The following is a 13,220-nucleotide window of genomic DNA, read 5'->3' as shown; positions in this document are numbered from 1 at the left end:
AGTAGCGGCTGACGCTCCACACACGCTAGGCGCTGACCAGAGACTGATTGTTACCTTAGGACCCGTGGAAGGGGCGGGGCGGAGTTGTACCTCAAAGCGCCTGCGCAGAGAGCCCGCTCTCAGGGATCAAGCTGGAAGGTGGCGGAGCGGGACGCGGAGACCCGCAGGCCCACTACGTACGCAGGCGCACTCGGCGATCCCGGCTTTTCAGCGCACCAGTTCCCTCAAAGGCCTCGGGGCGGGGCCTCTGGGGCCGGGGCGGGGATAAATGCGGAGGGACTGTCTGACTTTCACTCTCCGCTCGCCGCCGCCCTTGTCCCTGCCATCTCCTCTGATCTACGAAAATCATGTTACCCAACACCGGGTAAGGGGGTGGGAGCGGCGCGGGGAGAGACCCTGTCGGGAGGAGGGCGCGTCTCGGTGGGGCTGCAGTGGATCGCCTGGGCTGGCCGACCCGGTGGTGGGAGGTCAAGGAGGCTGCCTGGGCACGCTCTGAGCTATGGTCCACGCTGGGCGCTGTGCACCGAGAGAATCTGCGGTAATACGTGAAAAGGAACACAAAGTTTTGTATTATGGGTGCCAGCAATGTAGAAACCTTTTCCACGGGTAAAAGGCCGAGGGTGAGTCACCCTGCCGCCCCAGTGCCGGCCCTCCCTGGAGTTTAGCAGGAGGACTTGCCTGGCCGAATGCGTGCGAGTTCTAGGTGAAAGGTCGTAGGAGCAGCTCCAGCGTTTAATGAGTTTCCACCTGTTCCGAACGCTCAATTCTCGAGTAATAATGGAGTGTTTGAAAACGGATTTCCAAATTAGAAGCAAATTAAACTGATCTGAAAACATGGGTATCTTTTGGGGATTTTTTTTCACCTTAAAAAACTATGTTAAAATACGTATGAAATTTGCCATCTTAACCATTTTTTAAGTGTGCACTTTAGTAGTGTTAAGTAGATTCATAGCGTTGTGCGATCTCCAGAACTTTTTTCATCTGCAAACTGAAACTCTACCCATCAAACAATTCCTCTTACCCGACTCTGCTCATCCATTGGCAACCACCATTCTACTTTCTGGTTTATGTAAGGTGTGGGTATCTTGAGTTGGGTGATGTGTTGACAGATTTTGTAATTTGCCTGAAACATACAGGCATATAACCAAAGACTTAAAACAGTTCAAAGAGTATAGGGTAAAAAGTGAGTCTCCCCTGCCAGGCGCGGTGGCTAACACCTGTAATCCCAGCACTTTGGAAGGCCAAGGCGGGCGGATCACGAGGTCAACAGATCGAGACCATCCTGGCCATGGCGAAACTCCGTCTCTACTAAAAATGCAAAAATAAGCTGGGCATGGTGGCACGCGCCTGTGGTCCCAGCTACTTGGGAGGCTGAGGCATAAGAATCACTTGAACCCAGGAGGCGGAGGTTGCAGTGAGCCGAGATTGCGCTACTGCACTCCAGCCTGGTGACAGAGCAAGACTCGGTCTCAAAAAAAAAAAAAAAAGTAAGTCTCCCATCCATAAAATCTAGTCCCTCACTTACCTTATGGTATGTTTCTATTTCGTGCATGTGTAAAATATTTTGTATACATCCAGACACACACACTCACTCACACACACACCTTCTTAAAAATAGTAGCAAACTGTATTCTTGCTACTCTTAGTTGGTATGTGTTAGGACATTCTTTCTTTGTTGTTGTTTTTTTAAAGACAGGGACTCCCATGTTGCCCACACTGGCATCTAGCCTCGAACTCCTAGGCTGAATGATCCTTCCTTGGAGTACTTGGGATTACAGGCATGCACCACTGTGACCCAGGGACATACATTTTTAGTACATGCAGATCTTCCTCTTCCTTTTTTTTTTTTTTTTTTTTTTTGAAATGGGGTCTCGCTCTGTCACTCAGGCTGGAGTGGAGTGGTGCGATCTCGGCTCACTGCAACCTCCACCTCCTAGGTTCAAGCCATTCTCCTGCCTCAGCCTCCCGAGGAGCTGGGACTACTGTTGCGCACCACCACGCCCAGCTGATTTTTGTATTTTTAGTAGAGACGGGGTTTCACAATATTGGCCAGGCTGGTCTCCAACTCCTGACCTTGTGATCTGCCCACCTCAGCCTCCCAAAGTGCTGGGATTACAGGTATGAGCCACCGTGCCTGGCTCTCTTCCTTTTCAATGGTTGCATAATATTCTGTAACAGCTTGAGTATCTATTGTTCAAAATGCTTGGTTCCAGAAGTGTTTGGGATTTCAGATTTTCAGACTGGGTTACTTAACCTGTGTATGAATAATACCCTTGTTTATTTAACCTGTTCCCCATTGTTGGATACTAGACTTTCCAGTTTTTTGGATATTCTCTTTGCTTCCATGATTATACTTGTATTTATCTATTTGCACATATGTAAGTGTATATGTAGGATAAACTCCTAGAAGTGAAATTGCTGGATCAAAGAGTAAATGTGGCCTGGCACAGTGGTTCACGCCTATAGTCTCAGCACTTTGGGAGGCAGAGGCAGGCAGATCACTTGAACTCAAGAGTTCGAGACCAGCCTGGCCAACATGGTGAAACCCCGTCTTCACTAAAAATACAAAATTAGAAAAATTAGCTGGACCTGGTGGTGGATACCTGTAATCCCAGCTACTCAGGAGGCTGAGGCAGGAGAATTGTTTGAACCTGGGAGGCGGAGATGGCAGTGAGCTGAGATCGTGCCACTGCCCTGCCCTCCAGCCGGGGTGAGAGAGTGAAACTCCATCTCAAAAAAAAAAAAAAAAGAGAGAGAGAGAGAGAGTAAATGCACTTTATATTTTGATAGATATTGCCACATAACCCTCCAGAAGAGGTGCACAACCAAAGGATAAATGAGATCTCCTGACTTCACCTTCTTGCTGCCTTAAGATGAAGATGCCTTGCTTCTCCTTCACCTTCTGCCATGATTGTGTTTCCTGAGGCCTCCCCAGCCACTCTGAACTACAGGGTCTCACTGTGTCACCCACGCCAGAGTGCAGCGGCATGATCTCAGCTCACCGCAGGCTCAACCTCCTGGGCTCAAGCAGTCCTCCCACCTCAGCTTCCCAAGTAGTGAGGACCATAGACCAAGTCTCTCTCTTGTTGCCCAGGCTGGAGTGCAATGGCATGATCTCAGCTCACCACAACCTCCACTTCCCGGGTTCAAGCGATTTTCTTGCCTCAGTCTCCCAAGTAGGTGGGATTACAGGCATGTGCCACCACATCTGGCAAATTTTTGCATTTTTAGTAGAGACGGGGTTTCTCCATGTTGGTCAGGTTGGTCTCAACCTCTTGACCCCAGGTGATCCACCTGCTTGGCCTCTCAAAGTGCTGGGATTACAGGCATGAGCCATAGCGCCTGGCGAAATTTTTTTTTTAACGGATGAGAGTTTCTTATGTTGCTCAGGCTGGCCTTGAACTCGTAGTCTCGATTCCTTATGCATCAGGACAACAGGCCTGAGCCACCACGGCTCCCTCTGACCCTTTCAGAGGAGGTTTGCTGACTCCTACCCTTATAGGAAACTTAAGATTCTCTAATTTTTTTCTCTTGCCTACCTTTCGTTTTCCTATTTTATTAATAGGATACTTTAGATCCAGAGAGGCCTTACTGAATTACATACATTAATTATCTATCCAGAACTAGAACACAGGTCCCTTATTTCTCACCTTAATACTTTAAATTAAGTCATCATTGTCTTTTTTTTTTTTTTTTAAGGCTCATGTTTACAGAAAGAGAGGGCCTCAGTGCTTGCTTTGGCAGCACGTATACTAAAATTGGAATGATACAGAGAAGATTAGCATGGCCCCTGTGCAAGGATGATACACAAATTCATGAAGCATTCCAAATTAAAAAAAAAAAAAAAAAAAAAAAGAGAGGTCCTCTTCGTGGATTTTTCCCCCCTTTTTTTTTAAGTGATTTTCCACATGGTAAATTAGGTTCATGATCTAGAAAAGTTTTTCTTTCAGGTTCACAAACACAGAATTATATCACAATGCAACCTGTTTTAAAAGGTTACGTTTTTACCCAGGTAACACTCAATTTGGTAGGCTATCATTTTGAAAACCAATGCCAGTGAATAGAAAACAGTTTTTTTCACCCTATACCTGCTTTTCTCAAGTAACCTAACCTTCCTATTTACTGAAATTTTCCAGAATGTAATTGACCTTTTTAAAGGTGGTTGCTGGTTTTTTTGCAATAATTTCCAAAGCTTTAATACTGACAGTAAACATTTCAGAAAGTTAGCAGTCGTATATTAAAGAAGAAAAATATGTCCACAGTAAGTGTCATTCTAATGTGATGTGTGCATCAATTTCCTCTTTATGTTTCCAAGATGCGAGGTCTTATTCTCAATCTTAATTTCCTCTAAAAACCAAATGGGATAAAAACTAAAGACTTCAAGCCTACAGTTTTACTTGTGTATATATGCCAAGCCTTCCATGGGTTGGCATAGACCATGATGATGGGACAGCAGCCCCTGCTGCACAATAAAAAACATTGTTACCATTAAAAAAAAAAAAATGAGATCTCCTAATCCCACATGTTGGCTAACTGCAAAATAGTTAATGATGAAAATCTAACTAGAGAAAAAAGTGTCACCTCATTATTGTTAAAATTTGCATTTATCACAAGTGTGGATTTGGATCTTTTTGTATATTTAAACCAGGGACAATTTGATCCCCAGAGAACATTTGGTAATATAGGAGAAGATTTTTGATAGTCACAATTGAATGGGGATGCTAATGGCATCTCGAGAGTAGAGTACAGGGATGCTGGTAAACATCCTACAATGCACAAGCAGCCCCTACAACAAAGAATTATGCAGTCCAAAAGGTCAGTAGTGCAGAGGTTGAGAAACCCTGGTTTAAAGCCATCTATGTATCTTTATATTTGCTTGGCTTAACAAATGAGGTTTTGGGGTTTTTTTTAGAGACGGGCTCGCTATGTTGCCTAGGCTGGAGTTCAGTGGCTATTCACAAGTACAATCCCACTACTGATCGGTATGGCAGTTTTGACCTGCTCTGTTTCCTACCTGGGCCGGTTCGCCCCTCCTGGTGGTCCCCCGCTCCCGGGAGGTCACCATATTGATGCAGAACTTAGTGCGGACACCCAATTTGCATAGCGCACTGCAACCCAGAACTCCTGGGCTCAAGCGATCCTCCCACCTCAGCCTCCCGAGTAGCTGGGACTACAGGCACACGCCACTGCGCCCGGCAACAAATGAGGTTTTTGATTAATCTCTGAGGGCTCTGTGTATTTTAAAAATTTGTCTTTAGGCCGGGCGTGGTGGCTCACGCCTGTAATCCCAGCACTTTGGGAGGCCAAGGCGGGCAGATCACGAGGTCAGGAGATCGAGACCATCCTGGCTAACACAATAAAACCCTGTCTCTACTAAAAATACAAAAATTAACCAAGCGTGGTAGCGCGCTCCTGTGATCCCAGCTACTTGGGAGGCTGAGGCAGGAGAATGGCTTGAACCTGGGAGGCAGAGGTTGCAGTGAGCCGAGATCGCGCCACTGCACTCCAGCCTGGTGGCAGAGTGAGGCTTGTCTCAATTAAAAAAAAAAACAAATTGTCTTTTATCACGTTACAAGTATTTTCCACAGTTTTCATGTTGCGTATGTACGTTGATTATACTATTTATTTAACATGAAGAAACATTTGTGAAGCCAGTTATCAGTCTCTTAAGGCTTTTGCATTTTTGTGTGATAAGCCTTTGAGTTAAACCAAGATCTTTCTTTCTTTCTTTCTTTTTTCTTTTGAGATGGAGTCTTGCTCTGTAAGCCTTTGAGTTAAACCAAGATCTTTCTTTCTTTCTTTCTTTTTTTTTTTTTTTGAGATGTAGTCTTGCTCTGTTGCCCAGGCTTTAGTGCAGTGGTGCGATCTCGTCTCACTGCAATCTCCGCTTCCTGGGTTCAAGTGATTCTCCTGCCTCAGCCTCCCTAGTAGCTGGGATTACAGGTGTGTGCCACCATGCCTGGCTAAGTTTTGTATTTTTTTTTTTTGGAGACGGAGTCTTGCTTTGTCTCCAGCCTGGAGTGCAGTGGCATGATCACTCTTCTTCCTTCTCACCAAACTAGTTACTCCTCATTTTAAAACCGATTCCCATTTTTACCTCTGACCTCTTACTTCTGGAGTGTAATCCTCTCAGTCATGCAAGAGCTTTATGTTCTTTTATTAACAGACCTGCTAATGTATTACCAATCTCAGGTTGTACCTTTTCCTTTGTCATTGTCACTTTTGCTCTTCACTCTCCATTCTTTTCCTTAAGCAGATTTTAAATTCGCCCTTAAAAAGTAAACAAGAAAGCGCTTTCCCTTGCTGTTGTCTTACTTTCTTATTTTATTCTTTTTTATGAGTTTACTAGGAAATTATTTTAGATGTCTCCTTCTCACTTAGCAACTGAGTAGGCAGAAAGTTTAAGTGAGCTTAATGAAATGATGGGAGGCTGAGGTGGGAGGATCACATAAGGCCAGGAGTTTGAGACCTGCCTGGGTAACATACCAAGACCCTGCCTCTACAAACAATTAAAAAAAGTAGCTGGGTATGGTGGTGTGTGCCTGTAGTCCCAGCTACTTGTGAGGCTGAGATGGGAAGATCACTTAAACTCAGGAGTTCAAGGATGCAGTGAGCCATGATCACGCCACTGCATTCCAGCCTGGGTGACAGAGTGAGACCCTGTCTCAAAAATAAAATAAAATAAAATACAGAAGTTTGAGACCAGCCTTGGTAAGATGGTGAGACCCCATCTCCATTTAAAAAAACAAACAAAAAACAAACAAAAAAAAGCACACAAATAATGAAAAGGGCTCAGGGAAACGTCAGCACATTTGAATCAGAATATTTCAGATCAACCTTCAGCAATTTGCGATTTTTCTGTTTGTTTATTTAACAGCTCTTTTGAGATACGATTCATGTACCATACTGTTCACCCATTTAAAATATGCAATTCATTGACTTTTAGTATATTCACAGAGTTGTGCAACCATCACCACAGACAATTTTAAAAACTTTTCATCATCCCAGAAAGAAACGCTTCAACCCTCCATTGTCAGCCCCCAATCCCTCCCACTCCCAGCTCTAGGTAACCTCTGATCTTTGTGTCTCTATAGGTTTGTCTATTCTGGACATTTCATATAAATGGCATGATATAATATATGGTCCTTCATGACTGGCTTCTTCCACTTAGCAAAATGATTTTGGTTCATCCGTGTTATAGCTCATAACAATACTTTATTGCTAAACATTTTTTCATTGTATGCATGGCTACACCACATTCTGCTTATCCATTCATCAGCTGATGGACATTTGGGTTGTTTCCACCCTGGCTTTTATGAACATTCATTGAACAACTGTTTGTTTTTAGATAATTTCTTCAAAGTGGTATTTAGTCGTTGTAAAAAAATTGAAAAATATTAAAGAATATAAATAATATAAAATTTATTCATAATCCCAACACTCAAAAAAAAGCTTTATTAACACTTTTTCTGTGGGGGAATAATGCATGTTTATGTAATTTGTTTTATAATTCTTCACTTCTCTTTAAGACTTACTTTGCATTTGAACAGATTTTGTTTGCCAAATCACAGCAAGACTGGCCAACTGCAGTTGTCATAAATAATTTATGTCATTGTGCCATGAGAGTGCAGTGGAGTTATCTGCCATTTGATGGGCATGGGGAAGGTTTAGAGAAAATTTCACAGAGGAGGAAACATATAATGTGAAAATATGGGCCAGGCGCTGTGGCTCACGCCTATAATCCCAGCACTTTGGGAGGCCGAGACGGGTGGATCATGAGGTCAAGAGATCGAGACCATCCTGGTCAACATAGTGAAACCCCGTCTCTACCAAAAATATAAAAATTAGCGGGGCATGGTGGCGCACGCCTGTAGTCCCAGCTACTTGGGAGGCTGAGGCAGGAGAATTGCTTGAACCCAGGAGATGGAGGTTGCAGTGAGCTGAGATCGTGCCATTGCACTCCAACCTGGGTAAAAAGAGCGAAACTCCGTCTCAAAAGAAAAGAATATATATATGCATGAGCTTCTGATACTTGTCAGTAAATAATTGGGTATTCTAATAAGGTGATATTTGTTCTGTTTTAGGAGGCTAGCAGGATGTACAGTTTTTATCACGGGTGCAAGCCGTGGCATTGGCAAAGCTATTGCATTGAAAGCAGCAAAGGATGGAGCAAATATTGTTATTGCTGCAAAGACCACCCACCCGCACCCAAAACTTCCGGGCACAATCTATACTGCTGCTGAAGAAAGTGAGTGTGACAGTGCCATTTGATGAATGTCCTCCTAGGGTTTCAATACATGGAGAATTTGCTGGAGAGTTTAGTTAAAGCTATTTGAAAGCTACCTTGAAAATAATTTTATCTAATTAAAGAAGTATTTATGTTGTCACCTTGGGGCAGTGCTTCTGTCCATTTTTCTCTTCCAGCACTTTTAAGCAATGTGAGAGACTCCAGTTAAAAATATTATGGCCAGGCGAGGTGGCTCACACCTGTAATCTCAGCACTTTGGGAAACTGAGATGAGTGGATCACCTGAGGTCAGGAGTTTGAGACCAGCCTGGCCAACATGGCAGAAACCCCATCTCTACTGAAAATACAAAAAATTAGCCAGGCATGGTGGTGCATGCCTGTAGTCCCAGCTACTCAGGAGGCTGAAGCAGGAGAATCACTTGAACCCAGGAGGTGGAGGTTGCAGTGAGCCGAAATCACGCCACTGCACTCTAGCTTGGGTGACAGAGTGAGACTCAGTCACTTAAAAAAAAAAATCTTATTTTATGAGGTCAATGGTTCTTGGATGGGAGGGGTAGTTGGGGAGTGGAGTGGAGAGGAGAGAATTTGATTGCTGAGTGGCGTAAACTCTTTGAAAAAGCTTTCCATGTTATCTATTCACTGCACAATTTGCAAGTCATCATTTTAATACTTTTAGTTGACAAATAATTATCACATGCTTCTATTTAAGGCATGGTGCTAGACGCAGAGGCAGGAGAGGGGGCTTAAAAATTCAACTTCAGTTGACATTGCTAGTTTTGTTAGTCAGATTCAGAACACTGTGGTTATGTTAGAGGAATGCATATGAAGTGCTTATGAGTGAAATGATGTCAGGGATTTGCTTCCCCCCCGCCCCCACCCGGGTGCGGGTTGACTGAGGCTGAAAAGGGCATCAGCCAAGGGATTTGCTTTAAAACACACCAGCAAAAATAAAATAGGGGAAAGGAAGGGTAAACATCTTAACTGACAAAACTAACAATCACTGAAGATAGGTGATGGATTCTTATTAGTTTGTTATAGTATCTTTACAATTTTATATACTTTAGAATATTTCCACAATAAAAAGTTTTTAAAATTACTTTCAGCTGGGTGAGGTGGCTCATGCCTGTAATCCTAGTACTTTGGGAGGCCAAGGCAGGTGGATCACTTGAGCTCGGGAGTTCAAGACCAGCCTGGGCAACATGACAAAACCATGCCTCTACAAAAAAATAGAAAAATTAGCCGGGCCTGATGGTGCATGCCTGTAGTCCCAGCTACTTGGTAAGCTGAGGTGGGAGGATCGTTTGAGCCCGGGAGATTGAGGCTGCAGTCAGCCGTGTTTGTGCCACTGCACCTTAGCCTGGGCAAGAGAGTGAGACCCTGACTCAAAAACAAAAACAAACAAACAAAAAACTTCCTTTCTTAACTTTTTTTTTTTTCTCTTTAAAGATGAGGTTTCACCATGTTGGCCAGGCTGGTCTTGAACTCTTGACCTCAGGTGATCCACCCACCTCGGCCTCCCAAAGTGCTAGGATAATACTTTCTTAACTTTTTAAAAAAAACTACAAGGAAACCCCCAGGAAACCTTTGCTTTTGTTTTTTAATAGTATTGGCCTAGCTAGTCTGTCCTACTATATGGTAAAGTCACTGGTGGTAAGATAGAGTTATTTATATTGATTTTCTGAAACAGGGTACTTTTTTCTTTTGACAGTGACATTGGAATGAAAGGTATAATATTTAAATGCTTTAACGCTTTTTGGTTTTGTATCTTTAGTTGAAGCAGTTGGAGGAAAGGCCTTGCCGTGTATTGTTGATGTGAGAGATGAACAGCAAATCAGTGATGCGGTGGAGAAAGCAGTTGAGAAATTTGGAGGTAATACTTTCATTCTGAAAAAATTATTGAATATTGGTAAAATAAAGGTATAACTATAACGTTAATTTTAAAATTTGTTTTGAGTTTCGAATTTTCTGAGTCTTTGGAGAAATATGTATTTGCTCATGTAGAACATGGTTTAAAACCACCTGATGAGGCTGGATGTGGTGGCTCATGCCTGTAATCCTAGCACTTTGGGAGGCCAAGGTGGGCAGATCACTTGAGGTCAGGAGTTTGAGACCAGCCTGGCCAACGTGGTAAAACTCCGTCTTTACTACAAATACAAAAATTAGCTGGGCGTGGTGGCAGATGCCTATAATTCCAGCTACTCCAGAGGCTGAGGTGGGAGAATTGTTTGAACCTGGGGGATGGAGATTGCAGTGAGCTGAGATTGTACCACTATACTACAGCCTGGGTAACAGAGCAAGACTCTGTTTAAAAAAAAAGAAAAAAGAGAGTGTGGAATGACAGACAGTGGAAACTAGGAAGAAAGAAGAGAGAAGCAGATGGATGATGAGAAATTACTTAATGGCTGGGCGCAGTAGCTCACGCCTGTAATCCCAGCACTTTGGGAGGCCGAGGCAGGTGGATCACGAGGTCAAGAGATCGAGACCATCCTGGTCAACATGGTGAAACCCCATCTCTACTAAAAATACAAAAAATTAGCTGGGCATGGTGGCACGTGCCTGTAATCCCAGCTACTCAGGAGGCTGAGGCAGGAGAATTGCCTGAACCCAGGAGACAGAGGTTGCGGTGAGCCAAGATCACGCCATTGCACTCTAGCCTGGGTAACAAGAGCGAAAACTCAGTCTCAAAAAAAAAAAAAAAAAAGAGAGAAATTACTTAGTGGGTATGATGTTTGCTGTTTGGATGATGGATACCCTAAAAAATCCCAGACACTTCACAATCTATGTATGTGAGAAAACACACTTGTACCTTATACATTTATTTTTGAAAAAATTCTTCCTTTATATGCTGAAATCTCATTCTTCACAAAGTCAGTTCCCTCACCATGCCAACTCATCAGAAGTGTATTTTTCTTTCTCTGATTTCTTAAAACATTCGTTTGATTCTTATCTTGTAGTATTTTAGATCTTAGTATTTCTTTTCTCCCCAATTAGTTCACAAGTTCCTAGAAGGGAGGTGTTGGGGATTGAGCTAAGTTTCATGGTATCATAGTAGGGCATCTAGGCATGTTCAAGTCCTGCTTAAACCATTACCACTCTCCCCGCTAATGTTCTGGAGGACCATATGTACATATGAGGGACACTGGCCAGTGGAAAATGAGGTAATAATGCTTCAGTGTTAGCAAGGCCGTGCTTGTAATCCCAGTACACAGTGCTGTGGGGTCCTGGACTGAAGCATAGAGCTTTGGCTCAAGTGGAGCCTCTTCCCTTAAATCCAAAATCTTACCCCTAGCCAGCAGCCTTTCCCAAAGTAATGTGAATGCCTGTGTGAGAAGAGGAGAGAAAATGCAAAATTATGTTTTGTCGAACTGATATGGCCCTAAATGTAAAGTGTGCCATATTCAAATGCAGGATATTTTATCTAAAATAACGTCACCTAGTAGTAAAAGTGGTTAACTGGTGCCACTTAGGATTTGACATAATTAGTTAATCCACTAGTTTTTAGGGAGGAGCTAAGGGGAGAAAGCTGAGGCTTTTCATTCTCCCATGTTCATTTAGTTTTAGTTCTTTCTTTCTTTTCTTTTCTTTTTTGTTTTGTTTTGTTTTTTGAGACAAAGTCTCACTCTGTCACCCAGACTGGAGTGCAGTGGCATGATTGTGGCTCACTGTAGCCTTGACCTGGGCTCAGGTGATCCTCCAACCTCAGCCTCCTGAGTAGCTGGGACTACAGGCGCCTGCCACCAGGCCTAGCTAATTTTTCTATTTTTAGTAGAGATTGGATTTCACCATGTGGACCAGGCTGGTCTCAAACTCCTGACCTCAAGGGATCTACCTGCCTCAGCTTCCCAAAGTGCTGGGATTACGGGCATGAGTCACTGTGCCCAGCCTTGCATTTAGTATTTAATTTTTAAAAATTGTGTTGAAATACACATAGTGTAAAATTTACCATCCTAACTATTTTTAAGTGTACAGTTCAATGACAACCAAGTTTATTATATTGTTATACAACCATCATTAAGTGCACTTTACAAAGACTAATGAAGACCAGGTAGAAGCAAAGAAAAATGTTTGACATAGTTTTTGTATTTTACCATTTTCCTTTAATGTTATTTCACTAAGCATGTAACTATGAACAAAACACGTTGCTTATAGGTGGAAACTGATAGAATTTGCAGAAATAGTAGTTACTCCAGATTTACTTTGTGTGTGTGTGTACGTATGAGCCACTGAAACAAAATAGATCCACTTTTATGATTTGCCTAGGATTGAAACAGTAGGTCTTTCTCTTTTCCCAGTTCCCAAGGCTAGAAAGGAGCCTTTCCTTTTAAGTGAGGGGTCTTGGTGGGAAGGGGGACTACAATGCTTGGAAGGAGGACAGGCCTTTGAAACTTTATGCTACAGAGGAAGAAAGACTTTAAGGAATTTTATCCAAGGTTTATGGAGACAGGGGGACAACCAGGAGGTAAGAGAACGGAAGTTACAAACCGCTAAAAACTAAGCCTCCGTGTTGTTTCACATGGAGCTCTGGCGATTGACTATATCTCCATTGTGCTAGTGACAGTCATACAGGTGCTATTTTGAAACAGCTACCAGTCTTGCACTGGTAGGTGGTCAGTCATATTATCTAAAAGAAGTATAGTCACACATTGCTTAATGATGGCGATATGTTCTAAGAAAGGCATTGTTAGGCGGTTTCATGATCGTGTGAACATAAAGTGTACTTACACAAACCTAGATAGTCTGTTGCTTCCAGTCTACAAACCTGTCTAACATGTTTCTGTACTGTAGGCATTTGTAACACAACAGTGAGTATGTATCTGAACATATCTAGACAGAAAAAAGATAGAATAAAAATACAGTATTATAATCTTAAGGGACCATGTCATGTATATGGTTCATTGTTGACTGAAATGTTAGGTGTGGTACGTGACTGTATTTGTGAATCAACTAAGAGTTCAAAAGAGAGTAAGTGCTTT

At 42.8% G+C, this 13,220-nt stretch overlaps 1 protein-coding gene and 1 non-coding gene across 3 annotated transcripts in view; both read left to right on the top strand.

Moving 5' to 3' along the window:
• The first annotated feature begins 263 nt into the window (after positions 1 to 263).
• Positions 264 to 13,220, top strand: part of HSDL2 (hydroxysteroid dehydrogenase like 2) — an 83,488-nt gene continuing 70,531 nt past the window's right edge. For both annotated transcript variants that reach the window (XM_064378918.1, XM_064378917.1), the window contains exons 1-3: positions 264 to 364; positions 8,085 to 8,248; positions 10,019 to 10,117. In XM_064378918.1, the coding sequence (XP_064234988.1) occupies positions 348 to 364; positions 8,085 to 8,248; positions 10,019 to 10,117 (280 nt within the window). In that variant the 5' untranslated portion in view covers positions 264 to 347. The remainder of the gene's footprint in view (positions 365 to 8,084; positions 8,249 to 10,018; positions 10,118 to 13,220) is intronic.
• LOC135277279 (U6 spliceosomal RNA) lies at positions 3,729 to 3,835 on the top strand. Its single transcript, XR_010344899.1, has one exon. It is a non-coding gene; the product is annotated as a U6 spliceosomal RNA (small nuclear RNA).

The sequence above is a fragment of the Aotus nancymaae genome, unplaced genomic scaffold, assembly GCF_030222135.1.
Source record: "Aotus nancymaae isolate 86718 unplaced genomic scaffold, 86718_ANA_hifiasm-v0.15.2.pri h1tg000003l, whole genome shotgun sequence".
In the NCBI taxonomy this organism is placed as follows: Eukaryota; Metazoa; Chordata; class Mammalia; order Primates; family Aotidae; genus Aotus; species Aotus nancymaae.
Note: the sequence above shows the minus strand (reverse complement) of the source record. Positions and strands in the feature narration are given on the sequence as shown.